We start from the raw sequence: 20,044 nt of genomic DNA on the forward strand, positions 1-20,044 counted from the left end.
GGTCCCATGTACTTCATCAACATACTTGTAATAAGAAGCAAGATGCATGTCATCTCAAGCATGAATTCTCTCATCCTCCATCATGACACTGAATACAAATGAGAAGCCACCCTAAGAGAAGCCCCACTAAATATCATATAGAAGTATAAGTCTTGACCTTAACTAATATACCTATAAAAGCACTCAATCCAAAGAAATCAATATGCATCACTAGTTGCCAAGAGAAAATATCCATTGATGAAATATCACCCACAAAAAGTGCTAACACATAAGCTACCCATAGACTACAACCACAATCTCTATGTGCAAACCTGTCAACGAAGAATAAACACATCTAGGAACTCCCATTGCATGGTTAGTGCAACCCTAAAAACAATCAACATATACCAATTCTGTTAGTAACATCACATAGATTGTGTAAACATCACCACACAGTACTAATTAACATTAACAAAGATATGGAAAACCTATTAACCAATGACCTACAAGTCTCATTAGTTGTCCCAAGCTCTTCATTCTCAACAATAGAAAAATGCATAGGAACCTTCATTTCATTACCCAAAGTACAAGTGACAAGACACATCCATACACTAGTGATCACCATAGCTCTAGCCAAATGTAAAAAAAAACTCACATGAAACCAAACATCAAAAAAAATTCACATGAAACCAAACATCCAAGAAGATAACTAAGACTAAAGGGAGAAAATGCAAATCAAAACTTGCAAGATGTCCTTTTACATACACCTATAAATGCTAAACTATGATAAGTATGATCCCTTGAAAAAATACCAGAGCATAGCATACAAAACATCAACCCATTCAATCCTACATATTAAACACATATCATATGATCAACATGGCTGTAAGCCTATCAAACCAATGAAGATCAAACAAGATACATTCTCAATCCAAGGGAATAATCCCGTTGTCATCTCCTAAAATCAACATAAATGTATGCCACCAAAAGTAAACCATAAAAATCAGGAGAAACATTCAATGAACTCCTTAGGTGAACCATCCAAAACTATACAACTGTTGTTCAACATTCATATGCACGAGAAGACAAAGTATAAATTATAAAGCACCTAAAATAAACAACGGGTAATTACCTATCAAGTAATAAAATAACAATTATATAAGTGGGGAATGATAGTACTCCCCCAATACATCCAAGTTACAATGACTTATCTAAAAAAAAATCCCCATGTTATGTCCAATGCGTAGGCTTCTCAGAGTTTTATCCTGAGTTGTTAACCGCTGTATACCTCACTATTTATTGTTTGATGATTAGTAAAATTTAATTACCCTTCAAAATAAAATAATAAGAGGATAATTTTTTATCTGTGAATATTTAGTTTATATCAACTTTTAAATTTAAAATTTGGATGGTTGAATGCTTAGGTTTATCTTCAATTTTATAGATCATTCACTAACAGACAATTTAGCTTGTGCAAGTTTTATTCCCAAAACAGCCCATAGAAAACGTTTTACTTAAGAGTCAACACAATATTCATATTTGATAGGAAGTCCAAAGTGCCAAATTTTTCATTTATTCTTTTAACGAATCAAGAATGAAAAGATCAGTTCATAGAGTTGTTCACAAAATTAGATGGAATATGAACATATGAGATACAATTGAATAAATAAAGGCATTATAACTATTTTCAAAATTCTGTTCCAAAATCTGATGGACTTCCCATACAAACTTATTCCTGATTGATCATTTCATTTTTTCACTAACCTCAAATCCGCTGTACATTTCCAAAAATACTAATACTACATGGATTGTAGAAAAGAATATGGAAGATAACCATCTCAACTATTGTATGTTTTTCAGAAGCAAACTCAGAGCAGATGCTGCTGTTGCTCGAACGACTGCATCAGGAGACCGTGCGGACTTCACAACCAATATACCAACCACCTAATAATTTTTTGAATAAACAGACATAAGTTAATAAAAAAATATTGAGATTAAATGTTAAAACTGAAAAGAAACTGATTTCCAGTCATGTCTAATAATAACAGATGGTAAGAGTATCCTCTAGAGAGCCCACATTTTTAGGATGATGGGTTATTAATGTTTCATTAAGTGGAAAAATATCCTAGCTACATGCCAGTCATGTTCATAGGAGACAACATGCACATAAACATATAGTAAATTCTGCAAACTTCACTTACAAAAGGGAAAAATAAAAAACAGGTCATTCCTTCTATAACCACTACCCTAGAATAATCTAGAAAGCTACAGTTTTTTATTAAAAAATAAAAGAGAACACTAAATAAAATTACAAATTTCAAAATTTGTTCAACGTTTAAATGAGGTTCTATTGTGCCTCAAGAAAAAATAACCTAATCCCGGCCTTCCTAAAATGTTTAGACCCGCTAAAATGATCAAGTATTGCCAACGAAAAACTGGCCATCAAATATGCAAAGGACATAATAAAATAAAAAGACTAATATGATGTTATTGGAAATTGGAACCTTAAAAGTACACAATGAAAGGTAACACAAGGTGTTACTGAAAACATATATTCAGGATTATCACAAAATATATCATTGTAACAATAATGCTACTTATTCAAAATGGGTGACAACACATGTACAGACCAGAGACAGTTTTGCAACAAGAATCCAAATAGAAGACTAATTATGGATAATCTTTTTAAAGTTTTCAAAGCTTGTGACATGATTACAAAAAACCATAGATAATCATCATATCACAACTCCTAGGATTCTTTCTTACTACTTGATTTACTAATGTTACATCTGCAAGATGGCCATCAATTTTAAGTCTCTAACCTACTGTTATCCAATGCTGATCTCCTCATAGCTTGATTTATGCAGAAATTTCTTGCTCTCTACACAAAGTGTTGATGCTGAGTGCAAGCACTAACTTGCTGCTCATATCAAATGCCAACTCTGTGTCTTCCAATTAAGTGTGTATATGTAGATTCTGAAGAACACAGCCCCATCAGGCAATATAGTCTTGGTGATGGAAAAACCATTATCAAACTCAAGGCACTTCATCTTCCTATGCAACCATTGGAATCGATCAGGCAACGACCATCAGCATTGAGATGAGTTTTCAAGAAAAAGTGATTTATAGCCTAGTTAATTGTGATTTTGTTTCTAAATTTTTTGCTAAGATTTATCCTAGGCATTCCTTAATGATGTGATGGGGGTTGGCATCTCAGGCTCTCTCCAACCATGAACACAACACGTTTTAAGATACAGAGTTTCCCAGTCTGCACATTTCCCATTATACACCTAGCTTCTGTGGTGACGTCATGATGTTCCCTAGTTGGTTTCTTTCCCCCAAAGGAAGGGGGCAAATCGAAAGTGACTTAAATCTGATTTTGAGTCTGGACTTTTCTTTGAGGACCTTGGTGAAGTGTTTCAATACAACATTGTTGCCTTGGGTGGTGGACTTGGTGGGGATGTTTAACATGGTTGGATATTGCTTTTGGGTCTGGATGTGTTCATGAAGATCCCAGATTTCGTTATGAATCAAGACTACTTAAAATTGTTCTTCTGGAATAAACTATAATTGATGGGTCCAGTAGAGATAAGTAAAATGTCTGAAAGGAATCATACCATGCAGTTGTTCCCAGTACATTGCAAATCAGCACACAGTAACCAAATCATTTTAAAATCAAAGAATATGAACCTGTGTGAGATATGGAGGCAATAAGCGTCGATCACTTAGTTGAGATAGCATGCACCCAGCAAAATATGCTGCATTTGCCTGAATAACAGGCCAGGTAGTTTCGAATGCCTGCAATATAATAAACCCCAAAAGTTAAACATGGAGAGAATATTTGTGAAGAACCAGATGTTTTTTTAATTTAGAATTAGATGACAAGTTATTCACAATGCAGATTTAACAATAACCTGGATGGCAGATGCCATGTAGGTATCCGTTCTGAGAGTAAAATGTTCACAGAGATTCTTGGTGAAATCTTTCACAATGTCCTCATAATCACTCCTTGAAGATATATGAACAGTAGCACAAAGTCAAAATCAACTTCGAATTGTAACTCCTCAAAAACTAAATGCAAACTATAGGAAGAAAATAATCCACCTATATTTCCATAGCAGAAGAACATGAAACAATTATTTATCTAATATGCTCATGGCAGTTGATACCAAGCTAGAGTTTGTATGCACACAAGTACCCCATCGTAGCATGCAGGAAAAGCTTAGATTTTATCAAAGCTAAAATGGTTCTAGGCATGGCATCTTACTTTATTATTTATATTTACTCAATATGTTGTTTCATCTCTATCTATTCAAGAGACAATTGGTAGATTTTCAGAATAAAATTTGGCTAAAATAAAATTAGAAGTCTTTTCTAATAATACTAAATATCAAAATGAAAATTTGACTCAATGAACATGCTCCCGTATCAAGATCGATCCTTCATAATATCTAAATACACAATCCTGCATCGATGGTCCATGAATTTGTATTACTCTATCCAGGTAAAAGCATATTAGTAAAATACAGTTTTACTCACCTGTGGTCTGAATTAAAAGCTCTGCTGTTGATCAATAATATAAAGTCCTCTATATCCAACAAAGGCAATATTTGTCGCAATGTATTCTGTAAAGAAAAGAGTATACAGTACAAAATGATAAGTGAAGTCTAGAGAGATTTGATTATTTTCTACAAGATGTAGGGAAAGAGTTGAACATTGGCAAGAAATGTACCTTGCATGCTTGACGAACTATGGTTTCCTCATCCTGTACATGGAAAATCAAGCGTGGTAGACTAGAATGGACCTGAAAAGAAGACCACATGTTGTTTCAAATAGTGGAACAAGGACTGATCCAAGGCAATGGAAGATAGTTTAGTTTGGCTTTAAACACACAAAAAACATGGTGTTGCAGTTTCTACTATTATATAATGCTCGAAAACCCACACACCTTCACAAATTTGAGACAAAATGTAATAATGACCAGAATAAATGAAATTGATTGCCCATGGATTTGTTAAACTTTTGAACCAGAAAATATATATTGCAATAAAAGAAATGCAAAACACAAAACCAACAAAGAACATAGATGACCTATCCTGGGAAAACCCTCCTCTTGAGGGTGGAAAAACCCAGCCCACAAAAAAAATGATGCCTTTATTTAGTTCTCGAACCAAAATCAAAATTTCTTGCTTATGATTGAAGTCTTCAGAACAAACAATCAATAAGCCTATTTTTACTTATATCAAATATCTCAGTTTCTGATATATCAAATTGATTACAAAGAAAATGCTAAGTTGCCGGTTTGGGTTCGGTTCAAGTTCAAAGTTCGAGAACCGGTTCGCTGGTTTGACAAAATTTTGGAAAGGGGTTTGGGTTCGTTTATATATATATACATTTTAATGAAGCATGAGTTAAAATTAGACTGTAGCATAGTAGCATAAACACATTTAAACAATAAAAACTTTAGAACACCATAAACAATAACATATCATAGAGATCATAACATCATATAGTAACATAGTTCAATCAACTTCAACATCAAAGATGAAAGATTCAAAACATTTAAAATATCAAATTCAAGTATCATTGTTTCACATTCAAGGTTTAACTAATGGAATGAAAATCTATTAAAATTCAGAATTTTTAGTTCTAAGTTCTTCAATCTTCCACTTCTTCATATTCTTCTTCTTCTTCATCTCCTTCTTCTCTGCCTCTGCTATTACTTGTACCAAGGCCAATGGGATCAGCAACAGAATCAACAATGGTATTGGCATCAAAGTCATCAAAATTATCAATTGTAAGCCCAACAGTGGAAGCATCTAAGTCCACAATCTCTGCATCTACATCCCACTTCTTTAGAAACATCAAATGACAATGAGAGGGCACAAAACCAATTAATAACACCTTTTTAGGTTACATGGACGCCAAAACATTATACAAAATTGCAAATAAAACACTTAAAATCAAGTCTATAGCTGTGGGTTCGAACTGGGTTCGATTTTTTGGACGTGGTTCGCCCGGTTTGAACCAAATTGAACCAGGCCTGTGAAAAGAGGACCCTGGTCGAACCAAATTGAAACCGGACCCGAACTTGGAACCGGTTCAAACTAGATCACGGTTCAGAAGGGGGGGGGGGGGGGGGGGAGGTACCCTTGCAACCTAGAGAAAATGAGTCACACACAAAGGCAAACAATCATACATAAATTGTATATCTTCAACAGTACAAAAGAGAAGCCACAACACCTATATTTTTTAAGTAGATGAATACAAAACTCTAATCACTTTAACACACACTAACTGAATGGAATGACTTGAGCATATGATATGAACATTGATGCTACAAAACTGAAAAGCTCCACCATTTCATGATGAAATTCAAGGCATTAATACCCAACCAAGAATGGTTTCTAATACTCCTATAAAGATCGACGACATAAATCTAAGTGCCTTCTAAAACAAAATACACATCATAGAATTTTGTTGACTTCTTTTTTAATCCCTTGTAGCCTATACATGAGATTTTGAAAACATCCAAAACTGAAGTGCAATGAGCAATAGTAGTCTTCAAATCCAATCTACTATGGTATATAACATCACTCAATGCAAAGGATGAATTGTCAACTATGTAGATGTCATATTTATATCCTCCTTTCCCAAAATGCACATAAGAAACAAGTTGAAACTACCTTTACTGAGTGCTGCTCTGAAAAGTTTAGCAAGCTCATGAACAAGTTTTGGGATCCTTTCAAAATCTATAGTGTTGAAGTCTTCAAGAATAAATACATCACAAAAAGAATCCACAGTAACTCGGAGACTCGCACCCCCTCCCAAACCTTGAAGTACCCGTCCCCGAGACGTTCTTGCACCGGGTACTTGAGTACCCAAGCAACCCGACCTCTACCATTCTGCAACCATGCCGTCGCTGGGATGTGTACTTGAATTTCTATTTGAATTTTGGTTTTTGAATGTTACTATTGGGTATGTAATACATTACTATGTTGAATGTCAATGGTTCTAATTCATGTTGCAATTTTGCTATGTTCAAGTATTTTAATTTGTATGTTCTAGTGAACTATTGAAACATCATTTCATAACTATCATTTCAAGTTCTATATGTATACTATACAACACCCCTCTTTGGCTTGTCCTCCCCTTGCAGCCGTCCCTCACCGTTTCGAAAATGAGGCCCATTTTCCCTACATCCCAGAAACTCGCCCTGGCATCCCGCTGTCGTGAAGTACCCTTGTATGGTGTAACACTGGAAGAGTTTGCACTCCTTGTGAATAATTTGCTAAGTTACCAATTCCGGTTTTGATGCTGATGCAGGTGTGGGGTACTGATGCGTGGATGCGTGGACTTTGGATGCATTTGGGTGCTTCCATACATAAGTATATATATATTTAAAAATATATATAATATATATTAATACATATATATATTTATGTAAAGTTGTCAACTATAATTTATGACAATGTATGCAAAGAAATACAAGAAATATCAAATATACAAAAATAAACCATTCATTGAATCATTATCATAATCAAATTGAAATAACATTAATCAAAACATCAAGATTCCAATGCAATTTGAATTATGAAATCAAAACATAGTTCATGATTCAATGTTGATCAATCAAGAGTCAGGGCTCAAGATTCATAAATCACATTCAGTCATTCAAAATCATAAGGATTCTCAAAATAATACACATTCTCATCATGTCCTTCTGCTGCAACACTTGCAAATTTATTTGAACATGCATGGTTCCAATGTGCTAGATGCACGTGCTATGATGTTATCAACATCATCATCCGTCATGACAGTAAGATCCTGAAGTGTTGCACCCAAGTCTACAGATTCAGAGGCTATATCCCAAAGCTTGGTTGACCCTTCCTTGTATCCATCCTCCTTATGTGACAAAAGATGCAAGTTGATATGTATATAACCAAGTCCTCAGCTTTCTTTAAGCCCAACCGGTTACGCTTCATTGAATGGGTATAGGAGTATGTACTCCAATTCCATTCAGTAGAAGAACTTGCAACCTGAATAGTGTTCATAAAATTTTAAAATTTTAAAATTAAACATGCAAATGAAAAGCAAATTAGAGAATGTTAAACACCAATGTGTAGAATACAATTGCTAAATAAATAAATAAATGAAAACTTACTTGTGAGAGGATCTTGATTGCAAGAGGTTGTAGATGCTTGAATGGCTGACCATAAATGTACCACCATGTGATAGCTCCCATGTCATTTTGGTCCTTTATTGCATATGGAGTAAGTTTTGATCCTGAAGAAAATAAGCCAAATTCTTGCCTCACCTTTTTGTGTATTTCATCATCTAGGAAGAGTTTTGCAAATGCAGTGTAGCACCCAGTACTAACTTCTTCATCTGCATATGGTGCAATTCTATCCAGCATAGCAAGTATTACCTAGCTATAGTACCTTGGAGACAAGGCATATGCAAGGAGGTGCAATGGGGTAGTCATCCTCTCCCAATGATGATGAATGATATCCTCCACCTTTTTGCACAAGGCTTCACATTCTATGGGGTTAGTCTCATGTGCTTGTACGGAAAGCTTTACCTTTTCTACCATGGTGTCCATGGCATCGTACACATCCCCCAAGCAAGGTGCATCTATATCGGCAAAGCGTAGCATAGTCATGATAGGCTTGGTGAAATCCAATACAAATTGCACATGAGCCCACCAACGCTCATCCAAGATCATACCCCTGACCTTCAAGGCTCTCTCTGAATTTGAAGCCTTCCATATAGCCCATTGGTTACAAATAACCATTTGGCCCAAAGCTGATTTCACCTTGAGGAGTCATTTCAAAACGACAGTGAGATGCAAATTTAGTCTCAGCTACCTATAAACAAGTTGACAATATGACATCAAATATAAAACGAAGTTATAAACAAGAAATTTGATATTGAACATGAATATAAAACTTATTCAAAATAATTAAATTAATGAAACTAAATAATTACAACTCCAACTTGGAGAATGATCTGTATATAGATTGTGACATGTGGTGGTTTGTCACAAATATTTGTATCTCCTCTCCCTCTTGGTATATTTGCTTCACCCAATCTATTTGGGTGCCAATTTGTTGCATGACCAAGTTGAGAGAGTGTATGGTGCATGGTGTCCAAAAAATATGGTCGTATCAAGACTCAACCAAAGCACCTGCAACCCTACAATTTGTGGCATTATTTGTGACCACTGGAGCCACATTCTCATTATCCACCATCTCTATTGCCTCAATGAAAATTCTAATAATGAATTGTGAATCCTTAACTTGTCCTTCACAATCAATAGCCCTCAAAAACACAGCCCCTTTGGGGGACATTGCAATCACATTTATCAATGGTCGATTTCTTGTGTCTTTCCATCCATCAGATACAATAGTTATGCCAAAAGTTTTCCAAGATGTCCTAACTGGTTGAAGAGCTTTGTCTATAGAAATCTTTTCTTTTTGCAAAAGAGTAGTACACACCTTTTCATACCCAGGGCTAATGTAATCAGCTGGTGCTCTAAGGATGGTTGCAACCATTTCCCTCCAATATGGCGATCTTACCAAATTGAAAGGAAGACCATTGGCATAAAGGCAACATGCAATTGCTTCATTAGCAATCTCTCTTGCCTCCATTTTGAATGCTTGATCCAACAGACCTCTTTTGTGGGTAATAACTTCTACTTCATCCTCCTCCTCTCCCACTTTCAAAAATGGATGTTTAGAGGATGCAACATGATCAGTAGGCACATTCACTTTGCTCTTTGTAGATGAAAGTTTGCACAAACTTGTTTTTTATTTGCTCACTAAACGATCAACAACCTCTTCTTCTTTTATGAATATGGCTAACTGTGCATCGCTCAACCTTTTTCCATCTTTACTTCCCTTGCACAATGCTATTCCTTTACCAGTAGGGCCCATAAAATGAGCTTTGACCCAAGCATATGAACTGTTGAATGGTTTACTATAACATATATTGCATCTCCAAATGTATGGCCCACCTCTAGAAACTTGTGATGATCTTGTGGTGTGTCTCCATAATGGAGATGCCACATCAATATTGAAGTTATCCCTCTGTTCTTGCCCTGTTGCTGAACTTTGACTATTAGTAGTGGCCATTCTTGCACAATAGAAACTATGAATCTAATAATAAAATAGAAAAAATTAACTTAGAAATGTTTTTAAAAACTTCTCCATTTCTTTACCAAAAAAAAAATATATATATATCTTGAAAAATCTCTTCTAAAACTTGAAAAATTCATGAACTAAAAAAAATCACTAAACAAACTCATGAAATGGATAGAATGCTTACCTTAGATGCTTATTCGTCCTTTGTGGAAGCTCAATAGACACCCTACGAATGATTCTCTTCAAAACTAATGACCTTGCTTTCAAAATTCCACAATGGAGACCAAATGAGAAAAGAGCCCAACTGAAAACAAAATGGGAAGAATGGGCAATGAATGGCCTCTTTTAGGGCCATTTTAGGGTTGTGAGGCAAATGAAAGGAAAAAAAAACAAAATCATTTAGAGCACATGTTTTTTAAGTCACTTAAGTGATTGGGTGGTGGAAACAGTCGGATGCTCACAGGATGTGCTTAGATGCTTTCTGGATGCTCTCTGGAGCACCCCGCATGCATCCGCAGGAGACAATGGAGCTTCCTGGCAGCATCCAATACACCTCCTCTTGCATCCACGCACCAGTCCACATCAGCAACTCAGATAATTTGTATAGATGGATCCATGTGGAAATTTCCCCCAATCCACAAACATTTCTTCAAACACTTGGAACCAGGGAATCTTGTATGGTAAAGTTTGTTGTTCAAATTTAGAGAGGAAACTATGTTTACTATGGTCTCATGCAATAGTCCCTTGTATAATAAGTTTGCATATAAATGAACATAGAATCACTTGTTTGAGGTTATTAAGCTGATCTCTTGAAAGCAACAACTCAGAAGGAATGAGTGACTGAGAATTTGCGCCCATTCCATGTATATATAAATTGAGCAATTATATCAAAAGGTATAATAGCCTAAGTATATTCCAAACAAGCAGCAAAAATTTCAGAAATATAATCTTCCAAATTCAAATCGGACTTGCAACATATTTTTGTTTGACCAAGCATATGCCATATTGTCGGTCTCGATAGCAGCATCTCCTAGATTATCATCGGTTCATAATTCCCAATATAGGAATACAAAAGGTGTTCAAATTGGGACCCACACCAAATGCCAAACCATTTTCCAATTTAAGTTGTGACGAATTTTTTTTTTTGTCAAAAATCTCTGAAATTGAATACTTGAACTGATGTATAAAAAATCTCGCTTTGCGTAATTCCCAATAATATTGGCAGCTAAGGCTGATTCCTCCTGTGTCAAACTACCGGCCACTCCTACAGCAAATCAGATATGATAGGTGCTTGGAAAAATAGTGAACCAAAATTTCAATCACCAATGAAATTGCAAATTCTTGCCGTTTCAAATGACGAATGCTTAAAGGAAGAGAATTTATTTATTTACTTTGACCAAGCAAAAAATGCCCAAAGTTTTGCTTTGTATGTTATGCATGAATGAGCCATTAATTATCTTCAGCTCAGACCTCCAACTAAGATATCTTGTACTCACACAAAATTATGATTCCTTTTGACTAACCACTAATGGAAAGGGATATGAAGCAGCCCTTAACCTGTAAATGATTCCTGAACCAACGGAAATTAAGCTTGACAAAAGCATGAGGGCATAACAACAAACTATATCAATGTTCAAATTTCCAACCCTTCACAATCACAATATTCTCATCATTCCCGGGCTTGTAATCTCTATCACAACAATATGGACAAGCCACCATAGAAAATTTCCACAAATGGAAACTTAAACCTTTCTACAATCGCAACATAAGAGTCTCACGATTGACTAGTGCTTTCCACAACGACTCCTCCATCCACAAAAAATATTCTAAATTCAGTAAGAACATTGCTCAAAAGGTACGAACAATCATGATAGCGTAATTTCACCATACACCAACGCTTGCCTAGACAATACCTTCTCTAAAATTTGGTGAATACCCAAGCTTGATGATAGAAATATATAAATGTTGCAAGGAAGATTTGACCAATGAGAATACCCGATGACAAAAAATAAATGCTCGACACTAAATAAGCTCATCATATTCACTATCATTTGTGAACATTATAAATCCCCAAATATTGGGGAGAGCGAAAAAGGCAAACAATGTGAAAACTCGGGAAATATATTTTAATCTTTGAATACTATCTCCATTATAAGCAAACGCAATCGAATAGACACTGCGACTAATAATAGTAATGCACAAATAAAATTCAACACAACACAATAATATCAAATGTCATTTGGTATTGTTCGCTAAACTTTAATAAAAGGGCCACAACTGCCTTTGCCAAGATAATAGCATTAGTTCAACTCAAAAGGGGCTATGAAGCGTCTCAATGAAGAAAGACAACACATTTATAAAACCTTTGCATCTTAACTTTATAAATAAAACACTGGAAATAGTAAAACAATATAGCTTCCGCCTCTCACAATATTAGCCTAATTTAAAAAAATATAACTTCTGCCTCTCAAACTATTAGCCCAATTTTATAATAAAATTCTCCCCTAAGCTTTATCTCTGATATAAAAAACCTTGAAGAGCTTCATAGGCTAGCAAAATACACAACTCTGACACAACTATAATATCTTGGAGTAGAGTTACATAGACTAGCAAGATACACAACTCTAATACTATTGTAATATTCTTGAGTGGATATTTTCCTCAAATCTCTTACAAAAATCTTAGAATTATGCAAACAATAAGTTTCATGCAGTGCATTTCAGATTTAACTGAAAAAACCCACAAAATAACTAAATAAAATGAAGTCTCATATATGATATTGCAATCAATCTTCAACAGAAATAAATTTTTAGAAATAATACTACAGCAAAATAACCAGTCCAATTGTAGTTACAAAAATTACAGCAAAACTGGATATTAGGAATATGAACTTGAAGCATTACGAGAAACACTTGTGCGATGTTTCCAACCAACAATGGGTTTCCATCCACTGTCCCAAATTTGTGGGTTTTCATCCTCTTACCTACTGACTTTCCAAGACTCTCCAAGAGATAGAAAATGAAATCCAAATTCATAAACCCAGCATGATATGAAATGAAACTAGCTTCCTTCTTTAAAACTCAAAGTTGGGACCCTTTTGTCTTTTTCCTCTTCCTCATTTGTCATCTTTTTAACTTTATAATATTAAAAATGACACTTTCCAAATTATTTGCATTAACTTCTTAACAAGTCATTTTAATATTTTGAGTTGGCTTGTATTTTCCTAATGTCCTAAAAAAGGGGCATTACAGAGAGTATCCATGGGCAGAAATGTCAAATATGATGTCAAAACAATAAAAACCACTTAAAACATGTGCTATTTGTATTGGAATCATGAACACAACTGTATATGCAATGTCTTTCTAGTTATTTCAATTTGAATATTTTGAAGATTTGTGAACTATCAATTGACCTTTAATTAGTGTTACATGACTTGCTAGACTCGGTGAGTCCTGAGGCACGCTAGGCAAAACGAGGCCAATGGCTTCTTGCCTTGGACTCGCTGAGACAACTGACTAGCCAAGTCCCATTAGGTAGACTTGGCCAGCAGCCAACATCCAAACAAGACCAAAAAAGTTATTTTTAAATTTTTGTTTTTGTTTTTTTTTTGGGTATGTTAACATTGTAAAGCATAAGTTAGACCTTAAAAGGTCATTCTATCTCTTGCAAACACAAAGAATAGAGAAAGAAGAGTTGAGGAAAGACTATTGGGGTTTTGGAAGATAAATTAGCAAAATAGTTGGCTCTCCTCTATTAGTTGCTGATTGTTTGTGCCACTTTGTAGCTTGCATATATGCATTGAGAGGAGTTAAAAGAAACATTTGGAGGAGGCTTCTTCAAACTTGGGTTACATTTTCAATTTTAGAGCAAATTTGAAGAGGTAAAGTACATTTTTTCATGTTATTTTGTAAACTTTTTTAACATTCATGAATTTTTTTTTATTTGTATGTGTTTGGACTCTTTATATTTGTTTTATTTTATGGTGATGGAAAACTTGAAAAGTAAGCAGCCCTAGTGTTTGTAAATTGGGTTTTTTATATTCAAAATGTTTATATATTTATTTATTGTATATTGCAGCAGCAACAACATCATGTCTCAACCTGAGGGTAGTAGAACTATGCTTAAAACTTACCTTGATGCTGACCCTAGTGCAGTAGCAAGGGATAGGGCTTTGAAACATGCTATTCTTGGGCATAAAAAAGGAGTTGTGACATGTTGACATTTTATGAAAACATATAATGGAGGAGGCATTAATAAATTGAAATATCACCTTGCACATATACCAAAGTGTGATATCAAAAAATGCAAAGAGGTACCTCAAGATGTTATGCATGATATGCAAGCTCTATTAGAAAAAATTATGTCACAATTTGTTGGAACTAGAAGTGTAGAGGGCTCCTCAAGTTATCATGGACATGGTCACCCTCCAATTCCACCTTCTTCTACTATTGCATCTCAAACTGCAAGCATTGGGCCTCAGGTGCATACACAAAGATCCTTATTTGATTCCATCTTTGTTCCATGCACAACTCCAAGTGCACAACCATCACTTGAGAGCATGGCTTGGAATAAGGAGAAGCATGAGCAAGCAGAGTTGAAACTTGGAGATTTCTTCTTCTACAACAACCTTCCATTTAATGCAGCAAGGTACTTATAATTTTAATTTTTTATTTGTATGTCTTTCCTTGCTTGCATAATAAGTATACTTATATTGTTTATTTAATTTATTTTAATTTTTAGGTCTCCTTATTGGCAACTTGCCATAGATGCTGTTATTGTTTGTGGTCTGGGGTTCAAAGTTCCTAGTGATGAGGAGCTAAAAGGTCCTATTTTGGCTCATCGTGTTGCTGATGTAAAAGTTGAAATTGAGGAGCAGCATAAAGTATGGGTTACAAAGGGTTGCACCATCATGACCGATGGTTGGACTGATAAAATAAATAGAACACTACTGAATTTTCTTGTCTCCTCATTAGGTAATTCAATATCGTACTTAGAAAGTTAGAATTTAATAATTTAATAGTAAATTGATCGATCATTATGATTGTACTAATTTTTAAAAAAAATTCTCAAGTTCCACGGTGATTTTGAAATTAGTTAATGCCTTAGGGAAGACCAAAAATGCTAAGTATCTTTGTGAGGCAATTGAGGAAGTGTTGAAGGAGGTGGGTAAGGAGAATGTTGTGCAAACTATGACAAATAATGCAGCAAATTATGTTGCTACTCGTAAACTTCTTATGGAGAGGCACCGCCACTTGTTTTGGACCCTTGTGTTGCCAATTGCCTTAACTTCATGTTGGAGGATCTAGGTAAAATTCCTTGGATAAAAAACTATGTAGAGCAAGCAAGAATATTTGCAAGTTCGTATACAATCATGCTTGGGTCCTCAACTTTATGAGGTGACACACAAAAAATAAAGACTTGTCTCGTCCAACAATCACTAGATTTGCAACAAATTTTCTCACATTGTAATCTTTTCTTAATGTAAATGCTAGTTTGAAAGGTATGTTTGTATGTGAGGAGTGGACAAATTCATCATATTCAAAGCTCAATGCAGCAATTGAGGTGGTTGATCGGATTTTTGATGACAGTAGCTTTTAGAAGCCCGCCAAGAAGATTGTGGAGTTAATTTTCCTTTTTGTGCTCATTTCCATTTAAATTCAGTATTTTTGTTTAAGTTTTAAACACTTGTTTATGTTTATTGACATTGACATTGTTCACTTTTAAATGAAAAACTTAAAGCTTTATATTTTTTTTTTCACAATAATTACAATTCGTAGAGCCTCTTATTGTTATCCTACGAATTGCTAATGGAGAGAAGCTCTCGATGGGTTACATTTATGAGGGCATGGATAGTGCAAAAGAGGCCATTCGAGCTTTTTATGCAGGGAATCATGAAAAATATAGTTCCATATAGGATGTTCTTGATAAGCGATGGCACAATCTACTTCATAGGCCTATACATGTAGCTGCTCACTTTTTTAATCCAACATACCAATTCAGCCCAAATTTTAAGGCTGATGAAGAGGTGTTGAGTGGCCTCTATGATGTTATAGAGAGAATGTCACTTGATGCAACAGTTGGAACAATTATAGTTTGTGAGATAGAGATGTATAAGAGAGCACTAGGAAACCTATTTTCACGAGACGTGTAAGAAAAACTGGACATAACTGATGCCTACTAAAATATATGATTCCAAATTCTAAATTCTATTTATTACCACTTTAGAATCTAGAATCTAGATTGATAAAGCCAAATTTAAAGAATTGATTTAAAATTTTCTTGTTTCAAATGTATGGTGGGAGATGTTTGGCGGTAAGGTGTCAAATCTACTGAGGATTGCAATTTGTATTTTGAGCCAGCCATTTAGTGCTTCAGGATGCGAATGCAATTGGAGTATGTTCGAGCATATACACTCAAAGAGGTGCAACAGGTTGACAACAAAAAAGTTAAATGATCATGTTTTTGTTCACTACAACCTTCGCTTCCACCACAAACAAATTTTGGGTAGCAACACATCTCCCATTGTATTAGAGAAGGTTGATATACAAGCAAGTTGGAACACAGAGGTTGATGATCTGTCTTCAGTGATGAAGATTTGGAGTTAGTTGATCAGGTTGATTGAGAGGTAGAGGTAGTTGTAGAGTGGAAATATCATACAATTTCACAGGTACACAGAATGGTCCAATTGATACATATGAAGTAAAACCTAAAACATACCATTCATACCACAATAACAGTAGGCAAAGAAATGATTTCTTTATTAATACCAAAAACCAACATGAGTACATTACCAATGTTCTAGACTTTGAAAGAAGGGTCAATTAGTTGGAAACCAACTGACGCATTTCCTTACCACCTGTAACAAACAGATTTTCCTATCGAAAAACAAAGATGGTTTAAACTAAGAACTTCTAACATTCATATATGTACAACTAAATCCTTTTCACATAACATTAACTACTTTTAACAAATTAACTAAAATAACCATAACCTTATCAATGTTCATCTGATAATAACTATTTTAAAAGACCTTAAATTATTAATCATAATTATAAATCAAGCAACTGCTAATCATCTAATAACAGTTAATGGTTAATGACCATCTTCATTAACCGTCAATACAACGTATATAAAGAACTACCTATTTCACATGATCATGAAAGAATAATCTGTTAAATCCAACAGTTATGAACAAGTTTCAAATTAGGTCAAAATTTTGGGATGTAACATACCCTACCCCTTAAATTTTTTTCATCATCCCTAATGAATATCACAACTAAATTTTAAACAATACTTAATCAATTTAATTTAAGAAAAGAAAGGGAAATGTTTTGATTCCAGCCCTAGAGAAAAGATGAGGGTATTTTTGAAAAATTTCATTATAATCCTCCCAAGTGGCATTATCCTTTGCATACTGATCCTACTGGACCTTGCATTGTGTCACCTCCCAATTTCGAAAGCATAGCTTACGCACCTCGAGTATTCTGAGTGGTTTTATTTCTACCACCTCTAGTTCTCGCACTTGTAATAAGTTCCAATCAATTATATGATCATGATGGCTAATGTATTTCTTAAGCTATGACACATAAAAAACATCATGCATCTTGGCAAGTGTTGGTGGTAAAACAATTTTGTAAGCTACTAGGTTCACAAATTCTAATATTTCAAAGCGTCTTTGGGGCTAACTTGACATTCTAACCAAACTTGATAGTACTCTTTTGAGGTTTTACCCTTAATAGTACTTTTCTCCCACTGAGAATTCTCTAGGTGTTCTTTTTGGATCTGCATAGCTTTTCTTTGTGATTAGCTTCCTTCAATCTTTGACGAATCTGGATTATTTGTCCTTCCATTTCCTTAAGCATTTTAGGTCCAACAATAGTTCTGTCTTCCAAGCGATTCCAACTCACAGGAGTTCTAGATTTGTGGCCATATACAGCCTCAAAGGGAGCCATTTTAATGGTGGATTGATAGGAATTGTTATACGCAAATTCCGCCAAAGGTAAATATGTTTCCCACTGGTATTGCCAATTCATACAATATACTCTCAAAAGATCTTCTAATACCTAGTTTACACTTTCTGTCTGACGATCTGTCTCAGGATGATACGTTGAACTGATGTTTAGTTTAGTACCTAGTGCTGAAAATAATGTTTGCCAAACTCTACAAGTTATCCCAACATCCCTGTCTGAAATAATTTTATTTGGGATTCCATGCAATCTGAAAATTTCTCTCATGGATTTATGAGCAATTTCCGGTGCTCCATCAATTAGATTTCCTGGTATAAAATGAGCAACTTTTGTCAATCTATCAACTACTACTAGAATCATATTGTGTCGATTTCGTGTCATTGGTAATCCTTGTACAAAATCTATGGAATTTATCTACCATTTCCACTTTGGTACTTCATTAGGGTGCAAAAGGCTAGCAGGGTATCCATGTTCTGCCTTTACTCTTTGGCATTCTAAACAACTTACCACAAATTCTGTTATCTCCCTTTTCATTCTTTTTCAAAAATATAGAGATTTTATATCAGACAACATTTTAGTTACCCTAGGAGGGCGGGGGCCCTAGCTCGGTTGGCTAAATCTTCCCTGTTGCAGGGGGTTGGTCACGGGTTCTAGTCTCCCCCGTCCTCGTGGTACCGGTGGGCGTGTTGCGCCAGCGCTACCGGTCACGTTAAAAAGTTTATCAAGCGCACTGCAGTTTATAGGGGGGCCGTGTTGCACCGATTTCTGCAGTCTAAAATAAAAAATAAAAATAAAAAAAAAACATTTTAGTTACCCTAGGGTGTCCTGAATATGGAGCTGAATGAGATTCTTCGAGAATCATTCTTCGGAGTTAAGAGTTATTGGGTACACAAATCTTGTTATGATATCTTACCAATCCATCTTCTTCTAGACTAAATTTTGAATACTTAGAATCCTGTGGGTCCTTGATAAGAGCTAGGCTAATTTTTGCATAAAACTCATCATGTTCTAGATGTTGTAAAATCTGGTCCTTTAATCTGAAGTTTATAGTAGCCATTGCAGAAATGTGTCTTCTCCTACTTAGGGCATTTGCCACTTTGTTTTCATTGCCTTTAATATAACTTATTACGAATTCGTAGTCTGCTAAAAATTTAAGCCAATTTCTTTGTCTGGCATTTCGATTTGGTTGAGTGAAGATATATTTTAGGCTGTGATGGTCAAACAGTAGTTAAAAAGGTTTACCAATCAAATAATGTCTCCACATTTGAAGAGCATGTACAATAGCTGCTAATTCTAGATCATGAGGTGCATAATTTTGCTCATAATTTTTCAATTTCTTAGATTCATATGCAATTACCTATTCATCTTGCATTAGCACAACTCCTAAACCTTCTCTTGATGCATCTATTATAATTACGAATTCCTTTTGTGGGTCAGGTACTTTTAGTATTGCATCTGTAGTTAGCTTTTCTTTCAAGTATTCAAAGGTTGTTTGACATTTTTCTATCCAGACAAATTTCCTTCCTTTCCTCTGAAGTGATGTAATCGGGTAAGTTATCTTGGAGAAGTTCTTGACAACTTTCCTATAAGACCCTGCCAATCCCATAAAACTTATTACTTGTGTCACATTTTTAGGTATAGGTCATTCCTTAATTGCTTTAATTTTTGACAGATCTATGGGTATGCCGTGAGCTGATATAATGTGCCCTAAATACTGAATTTCCTTTTGATAGAAAGCGCATTTAGACAATTTTCCATATAATTTATGTTCTCTTAACCTTTGCAAAAAAAATTCCAGATGTTTTTGATGCTCTTCATTCTTTGAATAAATTAAAATATCATCTATAAAGACCAACACAAACTTATCCAGGTAATCTTGAAATATGTTATTCATTAAGTTCATAAAAACTGCTGGGGCATTGGTTAACCCAAATGGCAATACTGTAAATTTGTAAT

General features: G+C 34.8%; 1 protein-coding gene across 4 annotated transcripts in view; it reads right to left on the bottom strand.

Annotated features, from left to right (window-relative positions):
- Positions 1 to 1,517: 1,517 nt before the first annotated feature.
- Positions 1,518 to 20,044, bottom strand: part of LOC149578256 (ARM repeat superfamily protein) — a 361,318-nt gene continuing 342,791 nt past the window's right edge. For 3 of the 4 annotated variants that reach the window (XM_089827963.1, XM_089827965.1, XM_089827961.1), the window contains 5 exons: positions 4,712 to 4,783; positions 4,519 to 4,604; positions 3,894 to 3,987; positions 3,670 to 3,777; positions 1,518 to 1,923 (listed from right to left, as the gene is read on the bottom strand). In XM_089827963.1, coding sequence (XP_089684089.1) covers positions 1,822 to 1,923; positions 3,670 to 3,777; positions 3,894 to 3,987; positions 4,519 to 4,604; positions 4,712 to 4,783 — 462 coding nt within the window. In that variant the 3' untranslated portion in view covers positions 1,518 to 1,821. The remainder of the gene's footprint in view (positions 1,924 to 3,669; positions 3,778 to 3,893; positions 3,988 to 4,518; positions 4,605 to 4,711; positions 4,784 to 20,044) is intronic. The other variant, XR_016364259.1, reaches the window with a different exon arrangement.

The sequence above is a fragment of the Cupressus sempervirens genome, chromosome 1, assembly GCF_028749045.1.
Source record: "Cupressus sempervirens isolate cs-2001-9-10 chromosome 1, ASM2874904v1, whole genome shotgun sequence".
Lineage (NCBI taxonomy): Eukaryota > Viridiplantae > Streptophyta > Pinopsida > Cupressales > Cupressaceae > Cupressus > Cupressus sempervirens.